The following is a 17,139-nucleotide window of genomic DNA, read 5'->3' on the forward strand; positions in this document are numbered from 1 at the left end:
TTTTTTACTCTGTTTTCCGTTCCGTGTTTTCGTTCTCGAAATTGCACAACAGCACTGCCCCCCTCACGGTTCGATGTGGCCGCCTCCGGTGGTGTCGGGCCGTGCTTTGGCGAGCCGCCGCTACCTGCACTGCCACTGCCGGGCGGGGACGACGATCTGTTCAGTCCGACCGGCAACGGGGACATGAGCCCGACGTGCTGTGGCGATCTCAGCCCCACCTTCGAGAAGCCGCTGCTGCGCGAGATGGAGAAAACGATCGAAGCGTCGCGGTTTGTCGCCCAGCACGTGCGGAACAAGGACAAGTTCGAAAGTGTAAGTAAACCAGCAAGCGATGGCAATTCTTTTTTCTATATCTCTCTTCTAACAGAATTTCTTTCTCTAAAGGAAATTTCGAAGTCAAAAAAAAACAAATAACTATAGCTAAACTGACGCCTCGGTCCGCAATGAGTTACCTGTACGGGGCTGGCATTTATTGTTGCCGCAAAAAAAAACGCTAGCCCACTGCAACACACGCACACACAAACACAGTTTGCAAAGCACAGTCCCACAGTGTCAGGGGCCGGGGTTCCCCGGCAGCCAGTGATATGATCACGGCATCCGATTATTTGCTGGGAAGAACCTCTGCCCCCCAAACGAGAGCCGCCGGCGGCGACGGCGGCGGCGGAACTGCGAAACGGGTAACTCATTGCAGACCGAACCAGCCAGCTGAACCTCGAGCTGCTATTATGAAATCATTTTAAAACCCAAATATGTGTCTTTTTTTCGATATTGTTTTGAATTGGATCTATGATTTGCACCTCACTCCCTTCCCCGAAACCGGCAGATAGAGGAAGACTGGAAGTATGTGGCGCTCGTGCTGGATCGTCTGTTTCTGTGGATATTTACGATAGCGTGCGTGCTGGGCACCTGCCTAATCATTCTGCAGGCGCCCAGCCTGTACGACAACACGCAACCGATCGACGCGATGTACTCGAAGATCGCCAAGAAGAAGATGGAGCTGCTCAAAATGGGCAGCGAGAATGTATAGCATCCGCCCGGGTTCGCATCCGCCGTTTGGAAGTATCTTCTGAACTGGATGCGAACCCTGGTCAACGAGGATGACCACTAAACGCCAATCAAGTCGGCGTGCAATCATGATCATCAACACAACCGCATCAGCCCATGCACATTGACACGCGCACCCACACACACACACACACGATCGAACAATAGCAAATTGAACACATTGAACACAGGCAGCAAACAACGAACATGGGACATGTGGCTCACTCTATTGCAGCACTACCACTACTAATACTACTACTACAACTACTACTACTATCACTACCACTACTACTACTACTACTACTGCTCTATGTCTCCCGTTCGTTCTTTCTTACGATGTGTTCGATTCATTCATCTCAGTCAGCCAGACACTCAGTGCGCCACCCATGGCAACCATTACACACTACAGCGAGTAGCGCGCACACTTCATCAGCAAGCCACGCTGCAAAGGCACGGCTCATGCAAAAGGCTCTTCAGCGCCTCGCAATGCTTACACCTCCCCAGATGTAAGCGGAAACGGAAAGCGAACTACACACACACACGTTCCTATCATCATGATTATGCGCGTTATGTGTTCCTTCCTACCCTGGTATTGTTTCCTTCATCTTCCATCCCTCCCATCAACAACCATCCGCGGCGTGTAGGTAAAACATGCAACGTGTCAATAACAATCAAATTAAGGTTAATGTAAACGATAGCTCAGGCGGTAGGGCCCCGGTACGTGAAGGTAGGCTGGGAAGTGGACAGACACTACTGTCCATCCCACACACACACACACACACACACACAGGCAAGGCTTAGGAGAAGAAATTGTAGCAAAACACGTCGTTGGCCGGTTCGATTTAGGGCACCACCCAAACATTGCCACCATATTAGCTCCCTCGCGTTGCGGCAAAACACTCCCATTCGGTAGCCAGGAAACCAGCAAAACACTTCACGGCACAGAATCGTAAACGAAAAACCGCAACAATGGCTGCGTGGCAGCGCTGAGATAGGTGCAAGGACCTCCGGGTGAAGATTAATTAACGGTCGCGTTCAGCGGGCGCACTCTTCATTACTACTACTACCGCTATCGGCACCCTGCCTTGTGCATAGCGATCGCAGTGCGATCAAATCGAAGACGACGGCAGCTTAGCAAACCGTTGCGTAGCGGTAATTGTTTGCATTTTGTTTGGCCACGGTATGCGCCAAATTGTAGTGCGGAGGTTACCGTTTTCGAGCAGTACTTTTTCAATTTTACCCACCGTTACTGAGTTGGTTTCGCAATGGATACAAACTCTTTGTGCAGTGCGCTAGTGGTCGCAGTTCGTTGGATTTATGCTTTATTGGTAAGCCAGTTACACCCACACATACACACACACAGAGACAGGCAGACACATCAGCATGCATTTAAAGTAGGGTTTTGGTTGATAAATGCCATGCACCACCAGGGCCACCGGCGCACGACAGTAGCTTAACGTTAGCAAAGTGTACGCAACGCAGCCGGCATGCGCGCGGCAACGTGTTTTATACGGTTTTATTAGCGCAAATTAAATTTATTAGCACCAGTGTTGTGCACCTGTTGCCAGGCGGAACGGTTTGTTTGTGTGCAGGGTTTGATTGTTTGTTTGTTTTTTTCGCCCTTTCGATACATTAAAGTTAAATTCATTCGATGTAAGAACTTGCAGCGTTACAAGCCGCAGGCGCTTTGCGTTGCACTAACGCAACGTATTACGCCAGTAGGAAGGGAGTACATTACTTACGTTAAAAGATAGTGATTTTAACTCGACTGTTGTAAATGTTTCAAAGAAGAGGAGCGAAATGTTTCCCTCTCACCACCCCTCTCCTTCCCTTCCCCACCCCCCCACCCTCACCATTCCCCCTTCCCAATTCTTGTAAAAAGCTACACACTACAACCAGAAGCGTCCGTTAGTGGCGTGCGCGGTAACGCATGATGGCGCACATGGGTGTCGTCGTACGTGCGGCGTTAGGGAATAATATGTTTAAAAAACAAATGAATACAATCAGCATGAATTGGTCTGATAATGAAGTGTCTTAACTACAGGAAATTCTACCAAAATTCCCGATTATATAAAAAGCGAAGCACTAGGGAGCCGATCCGACGCGTGTCGCGTGACAGTGCAGGATTAAAGGGGGGACCCCAAAAGGCATAATGTACAAACCCGCTGCGAATACGATCCGCAGCAGGTGTTGGTCCCGCTCTAGAACATCAGCAGGAAACAAAAACGCGGTGCGAACGCGTTTAATGTAAAAAATAATAAGCAATTCAGTGTCACGCAACAACAAAAAAAAAAACAAACAACCGAAACCACGAATAACAAAACAAAACAAAAACATGGTAGCGTTTTATACAGCAACCGGCAAACACAAACGCCGTAAAAGCCCGTCTCCATCTCCAACTCGCAACTAGGATATTGCTGGGGAGTGCTGGGGTAGAGCCATTTCTAACTAATTGAGTGAAATAATCAAAACTACTACACACCACCACACACGGTGGAAAGCGGCAGTGGGCAAGAAGAAGAAGAGTAAATGCGTTTTAGACGAAAGCTAACTTAATAGTTCACAATCATAGCAAGTTCACGGGCGCAAAGGCAAGTAAGTAAGCAAACATCATTCCACAGAGAGATGAAAGAGAAAACAGAAGTTATTACATCCTACAAATACTGTTAGATAACAAAAAAAAACACTCAAACACACACACACACATTTTTTACTAAGCCAAAAACCTAGCTAAGTCGATTAATGTACTTAAAAGTATTCGCTATAGGACGAGTGTGTATGTATTTTATATTCATCGTGACAGTAACAAAACTAAACAAAAAAAAAACAAAGGGAATTGATGCGATAATTGAGTAAGGTTGGGGTAAGGTGGTGGGTACTTTTGTTACTAGTGCTGCACACAAACACACACACACACACTCACACCTACAAATACAGAAAATAAATTAAAACGCGTTGTATATTACAGGAACTAACACATAACACTGCAAAGCGTGTGTGAAGCGTGTACGTAAGTTATAAAGATTTTCGTACAAAAAAAAAAACAAAACAAACAAACATAAAACAACAAGTAATGCTATAAATGTATCTGTAGTTAGAATTTGTATCAGTCGCACACGAGTCGATTATGGTGCGTTGTGCGCGGGTGAAAAGGACTCATCAAAAAGGTTGGTGAAACACGTAAATTAATAAAAAAAAAACACACACACACACACCCACTAGCCCGCAGATCGGAGCACGGGTGCGCCGCGCCACCTGGCGTACCGGGTTGTGCAGCTGGCGCATCACGATCTCAAGGCGGTGGGTCACATTAACAAACAAAACATACAAAACACAAAAAACCAATAGTTTTAGTCAAATGATAGCCGTAAGCATGCTGACGGTATTGTAATAATTCGCCAGTATAGAAGATGGGAGGGGAGGCAGTAGAGCGCACGGTTCACGTTCACAGTCACGCTGGTCACACCTCATGCCGCTTCCCTTTCCCGCCCCCCACGACAAACACATCGAAGCTACAGCTGCTCGACCGAGAGGGAGCAGCAGAAAGAGAGGGAGAGAGAGAGAGGAGGCCAGTGCCAATGGGACTACTCCATGCCGGATGGCCACACCGAATTGAACGACCTGTGGACGGTTCGAAAATCAACTTTTTAATCAACCAAATACAAAACGAAACCAAAACAAAACAAAAACCCCCCTCATCGTACAGTGCTGAAGGTGGGCTCAACAAGACATACAGATAAACAGCAGCAACAACAACAACAACAACAACTAAAACGAGAACAACAAAACATAATAAAAAAAAAGAAAACACTTTTCATAGTTAACAGAATGATAAGCAAGTTAGTCCATAGCTACTACAAAATCTGCATCGAACCATTGATAAAATGCAAGCAAGGTACAATATTTATGATGTACACGGCTCAAACGTTTCATACTGTCCGAGCGCGTTAGCAAATCAAACAACAGCAAATTAGAGGAAAAGAAATGGGTACAATTTGTGCAGCAAATGGATTGGATTGGTAGAACATTTCAACTTGTTTCATTGCTTTTTCGTTGAAACGAATGTCGTACGACAACCCTTTTTTGGTTAGTTTTAATTATAGATTTTACCTTTTTGGATGTTTGTCAATGCAGAACGTTCATAGAATACGTTTTACTGTCCTTTTTTTATTTTTTTGAACGATTGAGCTTTATTTTTAAAATTTGAATTTGTTGAATGTGAAATTTGTAATTTTGTCAAACTAGCATTTTTTTAATTTATTTATTTTTATCCAAAAACTCTAGCTACTAAACTGAACAAATACAATCTCTGCGTGCATGCTAGCACGCAGCACAACAACAACTCATAACATTTTCTTCATATTATAATGAAATTTAAAAAGAAATAATCCCGCCCATAAACAACAAAGGGGCCGGTGCCTAAAATAATACCATGAGTAAACCAAACCGCGTACTAGAGACAGAATGTAACAAAAAAAAACAAACGAAAATGAAACAAAAAACACACTTTACCTTTTTCAAAAAAAAAACAATGCCAGACTGTTTGTAGTTGCCAATGCTATTAAATGAACAATTGCTCTAAACACGGAAAACAAGCCGACGAACAGGGAAAGACGAAAGGGAGGAAACCACACACGCACACACTCAAAACTCACTATTCCTATTACCTAACAAAAACTGTCGAATGTGAAAGAAAGAATGACATAAGGCAGCACAAAATTAAACAACACACACACAAACAAAAGGTAAGACAAACAAAACTAAACACAATCGCACAACCACAACACCGAACAACACTCGTTCAGCACCATGGGATGAACACCCTCTGGTGAACGACGGAGGGAATCCAATCGAGGGAGCGGGAGGTAGAGGAAAACATAACAAAACGGATACATTAAAATGTGCTCAAAGTTAACATGTATAATAAAGTAAAAGTAAAACATTTAAACTAGCGATTACATTACAAACAAACCACACTAGCACGCATGTGCATAAGAGAGTGAGGGAGAAGGGGAGGGGGGCAGAATGAAGGAAAAGATGTGGCCATTCCTAGGCCAATAGATAGAATTTAGTAGCAGCAGCTGCAACAAAACAGCCACAACAACCAAAATACAAAACAACAGAAAACAACATTAAACAAAGCAAAGACGTTGTTGAGATAATATTAACTAATTTTCTATCAATCGCTCACTTGATTTGCTATCATCGCGGGTGCTGGTGGTGATGATAGCAAATCTGGTGGATGGGTTGGCATGGGAGGGGGGGGGTTGATAGACTGTCCTTTTTCATCTTTGACATGTTGGAGGAGCTTAAGTGAACTTACTTTACACAGGCGTGAAACCCGATCTTTTCAGTATCCATCATTGTTGCAAACATTCATATCGAGCGAGTAGGCGATAATGGGACGGGAGATAAGCTATACTTTTGTTTGTTGACAATGTATGAAACTCGTTTTAAATGATTTAGTTACTAATGGGGTGGGTTTGTAACTAAAGGGAACTGATACCCAGTAAATCACGTTGTTTGTTGTTACACATACTTCGTTAGGTTTTTGTTTTATCTCTGTAACAGTAAAGAGAGATAGAGAGAAGATATAAAGAGGAAAAGTAAGAGAGAGAGAGAGATAAAAAGAGAGAGAAAGAGAGAGATAGATAGAGATAGATAGAGATAGTAACAACCTTTATTATGGTAATTAAGGAATGTAATGTTGATAGCTTTGTTCAGTAGCTTATTCATGACAATCGGTTTGGTAGCATCATTAATTGATCGAATATTTTGCAGTAAAAAGTTCGTCCAGTTATTTAGCGTCTATCCAAATCTACAAAAAACAAGACTTCACTCAATGTGACAAGAATGCCTCGAACAAAACCAAAAGCATATTATGTTTTATCACAGACACACAGACACAACCATTTTGATTACAACCCTTCTACAATTGTGTGCTAAGGTAAAGGTAAACACAGGAGATATGTGTGTAATTCACTTCCCTTCCACGTCACCACTGTATGCGCCCCTGCCCATTAAAAATGTCGCCTTGGAAATGTCTCCAAGCAAAATAAGAAAACTATTCGAAATATTCATGGAAAAAAAAACACACACACACACTCATATAGACAAACTCTACAATGATAATCCCTGATCGTGATCTCCGACATTGTAGTTGCATAAGCGAAACGTAACCTTTTGAACATTATGGCATGACCCTGATTTCAAATCGAGTGTCTTCCAGTCACATGTCAGTGCATTTTGGCTATTATCCGAGTAGATGGGAAGGAACGAGTGAAACACGAAGAAAGGTGTGTTTTAAAATGTTATGGCGTTGTGGTGTGGGAGGCGGATAAATAAGAAAATGGCGGCGAAGCACCTTAAAGTGAAATCGAAGTCCAAGCGTGTGTAAAACGAGCAAAGGCAAACAAAAAGCTCACCAGCTTAAAAGCATAACTAGCCTACAGGTAGATGTAATGAAAGGATAACAGAGAGAGAGAGAGAACGAAAGAGCGAGAGAGTGATAGAGAGTGAGAGAGTGAGGCAGAAAAAAAGCATAGCCTTCTAAGAACTGCATCAAACGGTAAAGCAGCAGCAGCCGGTGATCGAGCCACAAAAAGTAGGGACGGAAAACACTTTATCAACACATTAAAGCATAAGGGCCCTCTTGCCACACAAGTGCATGCAAATGATGGTGTTGCAATCATAGTAGGCGAAGCCGTTTGAAAATCAACTGCTCGTAGTGTTGTTTTGTCGCCCCTGATACGAGCATTGGAAGCGTTGATAAGTTGTAAAAGCACTCTCTTGGCTGGCGGGAAAAAGGGTATAATTATCGCACCATATAATGCTTTGCTTCAAAATTTGAGTCGAGCGGGAAACGGAAATCCATAATTCCGTTTCATGTTTTTTGTTTTTTGCATTCCCAAAAATGGAAAATTTCATTTGCCACCAGAACAATTACACACCGAACAAAAGGCCATCTGTTTTCTGGGCGGACGAGATTCGATTTTGTTCCAATTAATCCGGTCGGTGGGGAAAATCGATTACGGGCAACGTGTTTTTTTGTCGATAAAAGAAGCACGAACCAACTTCGCGGTGGTCGCGAAGGAACGAACTTCTTATTATGTGAAACTGAAACAATTGGAATATTTAAATGAATGAAATTCGATCAACCGAAAACGATTTTGTTTCGACACACACACACACAAACACACAAAACTGAACTTTGCTGATCCACCTCGATCGATGACGCACGCGTACCTCGCAGCAGACGGGAGGCTGTCCCGAACAGGGAAATTGGAAAATGAAGCGAATCGTCGTTGATTTTAATTTCCGACACACCCTGAACACCCGGATACTCCGTTCAGCCGGAGCCAGTGGCTTTCGCTTCCTTTCCCGTCGAAAGAAAAACCCGCCTCGGGAAAGATGCTTCCGGGATAAAAAGTTGTTTTTCTTTACCCGCGTTCGTTTATCGCATTGTACGGCTGATAGTTGCTTTCCGTTCCCATTTGGCTAGGTGAATTCTACGCGTGTAAGCCGCGCCCTGACGCCTAGCCGGGTCATCTGTGGCCGCGGTCGACATTTTCGCGTGAAGGATTAAGGTACGGCGTCCGGTACGGCTTACAGGATGCAAACCGATTATCCTGCCACGGATATGGATCGTGTTCGGACATGTCCGGTGAGGGTGTCCTTTTTTTTGCAAAAGGAATTTTGCATCATTTTTGTATGGATTTTGTAACTACTATTTGCTTGTAAATGTATGCATGAAATTTCGCCAAATATGTCTTTCCAGCTGTAACTCAATCTCAACCTATGCTTTAATAATGGCAATAATTCTGATTCGTCAAAATCATGACAAATAGGTAATAAAAAAAAAGCGAAAAAACATCCAACACATACACACAAAAGGGCCCCTTTCACACAGCCGGTTGTCGGTTGACTGATTCGTTCCCTCCCTAGGTTCAGCCATCCGCCCCGTTTTTACTCAATCGTAACCACACGCAAACACAGCGGACACAGCAGCAGCAGCAGCCAGCAGGGCCGGAAGTATTTTCCACCGAATTTATTGCTTTTCCTTCTGCGAGCGTAAAACGTGACATGCCAAACAAGTGCAAGTGCAGCCCAATCCCGAACCGACCCGGAGTAAGCCATTACATTTCTCGCTTTCAGCTTCTTTGTACGATTATGCTTGGCTGGCAGTTTGAATTCAACACATCACCGTTCCACGCCGACGAATTCGGTCGATCGCTCAAATCATCAACCACCACAACCTCATCGAGTTGTTGCCGGTTTGTTGAAAGGGAGCAGCTCCTTTAAAAGAGAGTGGCACAGAGAGAGAGAGAGAGAGAGAGAGAGAGATAGAAAGAGTAAACTGCAAAAAAAAGTACTCAAAACAAATCTCACACACCGTTTCAACATGCCTTGGGTTTTGGTTTGCTTGTTCGTTGCCGTTGGTTTTACAGCAAATGTGCCACGGGTTTTCCTCGAGCTGTCACGGCCATTCGGTACCGTTGAGGGCCGACCGGATTGTACACACCCACATCTACACAACATCGCAACATTTCCCCCCTCCGGGTGGCCCCCGGCGGGTTCTGTGTTGGGCAATGATGTTTACTGACATAACGAACTCCGGCACGAATTTGCCCTTGCGGTTGGTGCAATGGGTGCAGCGGTAAGAAATGCTCGTGCTTCTTTCGTTCGACGGCGTGCGATGCAAGCAGCACGGAGCAACAGCAGGCTCTTCCAAACGGGCCCGTTGCTAGGGCTGCTGCTTCCCATGCCCGAACATGCACAGCACATGCACATTCGTGTCGATGGATTCCGACGAAATGGAGCCAAATTCAATCACCAGAATAAATGATACCAGTGCCACTCGATGGCTCAATACGGCTTCCCCGTCCATTTCGTTCGCGAAATGGACTGGACGTGAGTGGTCGGTGCACTTAGAGCTGCTGCTGGTCGATTGTCCCTGCCATTTTTGCTGTTGTTTTTTTCACCGATGCTTGTCACTTTTCGGACGGAAATGTTGACGGGTGCCATTAAACGGACAACAGACATCGAGGCTTCGGAGGCTAACCCGACTATCATCACTGTGTGGCATACACTGCTTAGTGAAACGCAGCACAAAAATTGCTGGCACACAAGCAACACAAGCGGGGATGCCCTAGAAAAACAGAAATAGGGAAGCATGCACTGTGCACGCGTGATTGTCCAAACTCTGCTCAGAGGAGATAGTTGTGCGATTTTTATCTCTACTGTTCGTCCAGTGCCATTAACTGACGCTCTTCTCCGCCCATGTTTGGCCCCGTTTTCTTCCACCCTCCCTTTTTACTGACCACTGGCGGTTCGGCGGTACCTACCGGATCCGGATTCTGTACTATTTATTTTCTTACTGGACACTTCAATCTTTGCCAATCCAATTTGTTGCTCTAGGGCGCATTTTGGAGTGTGGCGCATACAAGACACAAAAAAACACGAGGTCCAGGCAACCACTTCCGACTCTCGTTTCCGCACTTTTTCGCTCCATTTGAACACGAACAGACCATTGACCGGTTCCGCATTGACCTGCGACCGAGAAGGGAAGGGTACGGCGGGTACGAAAAGCACAATTTTATGCTCAAACAATCCAACAAACCACCCCAAAAACCAACCAATCCAAACCAGGGCGGAGGTCCCGTCCGTTTTGCTAGGCAAACTGGGGGAAAAAAGTGAAGAAAAAGCAGCCACTTTTGTCAAATTCAATAGGAGACCGGTATTCGTTCGAAGGGACCGGTCGAACCGGTTAGGAAACGGGTCCGGCTCGGTGTACCGTGTCAAAATTGAGGTTAATTAAGCGGGAAGAAAGGTTTTCCGCGTTTTGGCCTAGGGGTCTGCTCCACCTAGACCACGAGTTTCGTCTTTGCGCTTGTTTTGGGTTGCAAAGGGTCTGCGGAGGGGCGATGGTGCTCGTCGTTTCGACACAAAAGATGCATGATATGGTGGTGCGGGAAATGCGCAATGAAAGGACCGTTACGTTTGCAGCACGTCGGGAAAAAGTTTCGCTCCTAGCAAGAGTTGTAATTGGATTATTGGACGATTTTGAAGCAGCACAATGCGCCCCAAGAGAGCCCAAAAAGTAAGGTAAACAACCATTGCTGAAATGCATTGACTTGTGTGTATGCAGTTGGTCAATCTGTTAGCCAACTGAAGTTGCCGCTTCCCCGTTTGCTTGCACTTGTGCATTTGTGTGTGAAGAGGGCCTTCACTTACACAAGAATAAAACACTCTTCCATTCCGCTTCATTGTTCCGAATTCCAAATAGAAAAGAAAAAACAGGCCAAAGCAACATCTTCGCTCCTCTCTGTCCCAACATTGGGACTTGATTCCGCCTTCCGCACACAGAGGAAACTGTAGTTCGCAAGTGTGTGTGTGTGTGTGTGTGTGTGTGTGTGTACGACGAATTAATGAAGCAAAAGCAAATAATAAATCTGAAATTCGAAGGTTGTTTCATCTAGTACGATAGGGAAGCCAAGAAACGCCCATTCGTTAAGACAGGGCGAAGCAAAATATAAGTAAAACAAGCATCAGAACGGCAGGAGAACGATCGTCAGACGAATGATCTACAACAGTACAGTACAGCAACTGTATCGCCCTCTGTGTATGTGTGTGTTTGTGTGTAAATAAGCAGCATAATAATATGATTGCCAAACAAAAATTGGTAGTTTTGTATATACTAAAACATCGTTTAACCCCATACATGTACAGTGCTCGGTACGGTGCGCTCCTATTTCGGGGACCGGGGAGCACAAAACCCTTCCTTTTTTCCACCGGCAAACTATCCACCAAAAAAAAGGGAAAGAAGGGAAAGAAGGAAAGGAGCTAAAAGCGAACCCAACCATCTACTGCATCAACAATCAACTCACGACAAATAATCATCATTAGTGCGGAAATTTCTTACTTTGACGCCTTGCTTCTGGGAAAAGAATGTTCATCCTTGCCGGGCAGCCGCTTTGCAGCACGGTTGTGTTGCACCGTAAAATGCATCGAACACACACACGCACACACACGCGCACAGCACTCTACACTTTCGTGGCCCGCCTGTTGATTGAGACAATCGCTTAGCAAGTAAACGCCCGGAGCTACCGACCCCGGAAGCCCCTTGGAACCAGCGTGCGGCCAGAATGCAAACAAAAACCGCAGCAACCGGAAGTACAATTTCTATCAAAAATGCAGACAAACACACACATACACACGCACACACCACAAACACTCGTTTCGACACCTGTTTGCTATTTTAGGTTCTGCTTGCACCACCATCGCGAACAGGCCTGTCCGCCAACAGTGGAAACTCCACTCAAGCATCAACAGCATCAGCATCATGGCCAGCTTTGAATCTTCCAGTTGGAGCAACGCGCACGCTAACACACACATACTCATTTCAACCATGCAAACATACGTAGCTAACGCGCAAACGAAACGTTGTACAAATTGTAGAAGAAGCGATGGATGAAAATGGTGGTGAAAGTTTATGCATTTTGAAAGAGAAGCGATGTATTGCCTGAGCAGCAGATAAGATGGTGCAAGGAAGCGGTTGCACCTACGGTTACATTTCACTATTGCAGCCAGAGTGCAATGCACTACTACTACTACTATTACTATAACTAATATTACTCCTATTACTACCACTGCTACTGTTTTTTTTTTGTACGGAATACAAACAGGCACACTGTTCTTCGAGCCACTTCGAGGAGGAGACGAATTAATGAGAAGTTTAATTTTGTGTCACCATTTTTGGTTGCCATGCCAATAATACATCGACGCTCATCCAGAAGCGTTGCGCGAAACACGGGGCACGGGTGCAGAAAGCACACGTTTGCGAATATGTGTATGAGTGTGTGTGTGTGTATGTGCGTGTGATGAGATCGTCTAACTATTGCAAGACACATTTTTTATACGTACCGTGTAATGGTTTTGTAAGAAAAAAGCATAAAAACTAAGTGAAACTACCAAAAAATATGCAACGCTAGTCAGAAAGCAGGGGGCGAAAAGCATCGTGAGCGGCTCTATATCGGATAAACATTAGCAGGAGCAACAACAACCAAAAAAAAAAGAAGCTCAATCCACTAACACACGTGACACACTCACGCCAAATTAAACTTCCTAAGACGCAAACATAAGAACAGTAAGCGAGAAAGCTAACGTATAACGTTAACAACAACACACTAAGCAAAAATGTGCATAATGTCTGCCATAAACATACACACACACTTTCTCGAGAACATCCAAAACACACACACAAACACATCCTTATAACGAAAACAGAATGCAAAACGTAAGGGAAGTAAAACCCAAAACAACTCAAATACAAACCTAACCTTAACGATACTCGAACGGTAGTTATAATGATAAAATTTAAACCAAAATCAACTAACAAACACAACAAAACAAGCCAAAAACAATGCCCATCGCGCATAGCGATGTTTGTCCATTAACTCATTCCAATTGTAAATTACTCATGACAACAGCATCACCGCCAACTGCGATGGATGTAGCAGGGCGAGTACATGCGAAACATGCATCCCACAAAATAAAACATGTGCACCATCCATTCAAACTGTCCTGACCTCCTTCCTGTCTCACAAGCCCCCCTTTTGTTCCCTTTCCCAAACTTCTACCCCCTTTCGCTCGCTTTGTCTTTCTCTCTCCTTCTCTCTCTCTCTTTCTCTCTCACTCTTTCTCTTTCTACCCCCTATCTCCTCCCCACTTCAATAACCCATTATCTACACTATGCTGCTTCCATTTTCTATTAGGCTTCATTCCCTTCCAAACTCACCCCCCCCCCCCCCCCCCCCTCCCCAACTCCAATCCCACACGCACAAACAAAAGATACATCTGTATCTGGCAAAGCTAGTAAAGGTAACAATCTAAAGATAATGAAACCAAAACAAAAAAAAAAAAACTTTTCGTTCTATTGTAATGATTTTATTTGTGTGAAAACATTTCGTACTTTTCAATTAAATTGATCAAATGATATTAATTGAAAATGGAAACAAAACATAAACCAGAGCTGTGAATCTTAATCGATGCTGTTCACGGGGGTTCGCACCAGAACCTTCGTCCCGAGCGTCCCCTGCCCCTGGGAAGGTGAGCCGGCCCTGGCGGCGTGCACCACCACCCACTCCGCTCAATCTCGCCGGAAGCTTCAGCCCTTCCGTTCATGAAGCATAATGCGCCTCCACCGTACGCAAGTGTGTTTGTGTGTGTGTGGGCGAGTGTGTGCGGATGGATTGGCGGTGCCGGTCGAGCCGGGTCGCTCGCCGGATCGGGCGCGGGTACGTGCGCACGGGTACACGAAACATCGCATTGGATTCTTGAACATAGAGAGTAATGTAAATATATTTTTTAACGAAACCATGAGGGGAAGGCGACGACGAAGAAGAAGAAGAAGAAAAACAAACACGTAAATAAATTTTTATAATTGTTTCCCAAAAGCAAAGCGCAAAACGAACGCGAAGGAGTAAAACCAAAACACGTAAGCAAAAAATAAACATTATTTATAGTACGACGATCCATGTGATGATGATCGGTGGCTAACGATGATCGGTCCCGGGTTCGGCCGATCGGTTGCTAGGTTGCGCCCACATTAAAGGTGCGCCGAACACCTTTTCAAACATACAGTTGCTACGCACACACACAGGCGTGTAGCACTGTAGCAACTCATAAACTGTGCGTCTCTGTGGCACACATGTGTACAGAACAGGATGATGAAAGTTAATTATTTATAGTGAAAGAAAAAAAACTTAACTAACAACAACAACAGCGCTGATAGGTGCAGAAAAAAAACCCCTAACATTATAAATATTAAGCTGTAAGTAAACAAGCACACAGACACATGCATACTTTTTACTAAAAATGAGCCGAAAATAAGAAACGACGCAGTAGAAAAGACACGGCGTCAAAAGGACACGGTTGAGGCAGTTAAGGTAAAAACAGCAGCAAAACAGACAACATAACAACACACTCAATGCGAGATGTGGCTACTAATTTATAGTTACGGCTGGCGGTTCCACACCTCCGTTCGTAAGCCGGCATTCTACGCTATTCCCTTAAATTTCTCCCCAAACATTGGTGAATTGATTTTAGTGTTTAAGGGCTAGCACGAGGCGGGCATAATGGCGTACCCGTTCTACCCAGTTGCTGGCCGAAACACGAAGGAAACTGGAAGGAATTAAACTCGTGAAGAAAACCCCCAAAACAACACTACCAAACAATGATAGCGAATATGTTGGCAGTGCGTGCGAAATCAGAAATCAAACCAATTCCAGCAAAAAGGGAGAGTGTCCGGCGCGACACGCGTGAACCCAACAAAACACAGCCAAAAAACAAAATAATCTCACATATTGCAAATTGATAAGGTTATAAGTGCACCACGGAGCCCGTGCCCCTGTGCCGGCGCACCGGTAACGATTCCACCCTCGCGCGGGAGCGTGCCCCTTTCTGCACTGCACGGTGGGTGTAATACGAAGGTGGAGGTGGGTGAGAGAGGTCAGGGCGAGGAATAAAATACGTTGTGATCAAAATACTCATTCTTAATGTTACTGTCACGTGTAAAAAACAAACCCAAGCGGATGATGATGCATCACGAAATCACTGAGTGACGAAAACACCATTGCCGTGGAATTAGGATACGAGCGGGTGTGGAGGTCTACCAGGGAAGGGGGAGAGAGTCGTAGGTACAGCTGAAATGATAGGTGTAGTGAACAGCAAAGCAGAAGAGAAAAGGGACGAAGAAAAAAAACAGAATCGCCCGAATCGCACCAGAGGCACAATGATGCGCGTTAATCTTCCGCTCAGCTTGACGAAGCTGCAATGTCTGAGGGCAATGTCAATCGAAACGAATGTTGTTAATCACACTTACACACCTGCACACATACACAACGACTCACACAGACACAGACACACACATTCAAAACAGTACGTGAATACATAAATGATAGAGCAACAGCGCCTGGGCGAAATGGGCGGAAGTAATTACTCTGCCGCTCTGAAAGGGCGCGCAATAAGGCACGGTTGAGCAGTGTGGGCAAGAAGGGCAGCAAACACGGCGAGGGGGGAGAGAGAGGGTGAAGGATGATAATAGGTACAGTACACACTCGCAACCCATCATCACCCACAGCAACCCGTGCGAAGGATATATGCTCCATCTGGTGAGCACGTGAGCGTGTGCGAGTGCTTGCGCCTCCGTCGCGTAGCAACGGGGTGAACAGGAAAGGACGAACGTATGGCTCGCGCTCTTCCGCAGTGTAATACCACGATCGCTCACAGAAGACGCAAGGGAATCTGATCAGTTTTTGTTTTTTTTTTTTTGGTAACGAGTTATACTTAGCATTGATAAAAACAACGGACACGCACAGCAAACAGTTTAAAGCAAACAAACGAAGAGGAGAAGAGGAAAAAGAAAAACAACAAGTCAAAACTATTGCTACAGAGGTTGACTGGAAGGTGGACGGAAGAAAGGTGGGATAGAGTGGTGAGCGATGTAAAATACCGGTTCCGGGCCGGGGTACGAATACCGGCGGTGTGGGGTACGAAGGAATTACTGGCAAAAGGGCAGTCTTACGAAACGAAGCAAAACCACATGATAAGAAGGTATTAGATTGTATATTATAGAAATTTATTAATATATACATATATAAATAAATGTTACGCGTTATTAATAAATTATAAAAAAATATACCCACCTGTTCTGTGCTGCGTTTAGCGTGTTGAGAAAGGATTAAACATTGAAGCAAAAGAAAAAGAACGCATTTTAGGCATGCATCCAAGCGGTAAGTAACTGTTCTGCGCAGTAGGGCAATAAAATGCATCGACTAACTTGAATGAAAACTGCCCCGAAAGGAGCACGGTCTAGCTTATTTAGTATTTTTGTGTGTTTTTTCTACTTCTTTTTTTCAACCTTGAATTCTTCTAACTCAAACTTTACTTATGCTTCATAATCTTGCATACATATCTTCTAATAACTGTCTTTCTGTTTGTTGTACATTTTCTTATACTTATCTTAGATTTACCTTTTTTCATTTCTTTCACTTTTTCTTATGTTTCTTTCTTATCACTTTTTTCTATCTTTTCTTG

At 44.5% G+C, this 17,139-nt stretch overlaps 1 protein-coding gene across 3 annotated transcripts in view; it reads left to right on the plus strand.

Annotated features, from left to right (window-relative positions):
- The window catches only part of LOC1272986 (acetylcholine receptor subunit alpha-like 1), a 91,506-nt gene extending 74,763 nt beyond the window's left edge, over positions 1–16,743 (plus strand). Inside the window, exons 9-10 of one of the 3 annotated variants that reach the window (XM_061646965.1) lie at positions 53–312; positions 824–16,743. In XM_061646965.1, coding sequence (XP_061502949.1) covers positions 53–312; positions 824–1,027 — 464 coding nt within the window. In that variant the 3' untranslated portion in view covers positions 1,028–16,743. Of the gene's footprint in view, positions 1–52 lie in introns of all 3 variants that reach the window. The other 2 variants (XM_061646964.1, XM_061646966.1) reach the window with 2 other exon arrangements.
- The last annotated feature ends 396 nt before the right edge of the window (positions 16,744–17,139 follow it).

This window comes from Anopheles gambiae, chromosome 2 (assembly GCF_943734735.2).
Source record: "Anopheles gambiae chromosome 2, idAnoGambNW_F1_1, whole genome shotgun sequence".
NCBI lineage: Eukaryota > Metazoa > Arthropoda > Insecta > Diptera > Culicidae > Anopheles > Anopheles gambiae.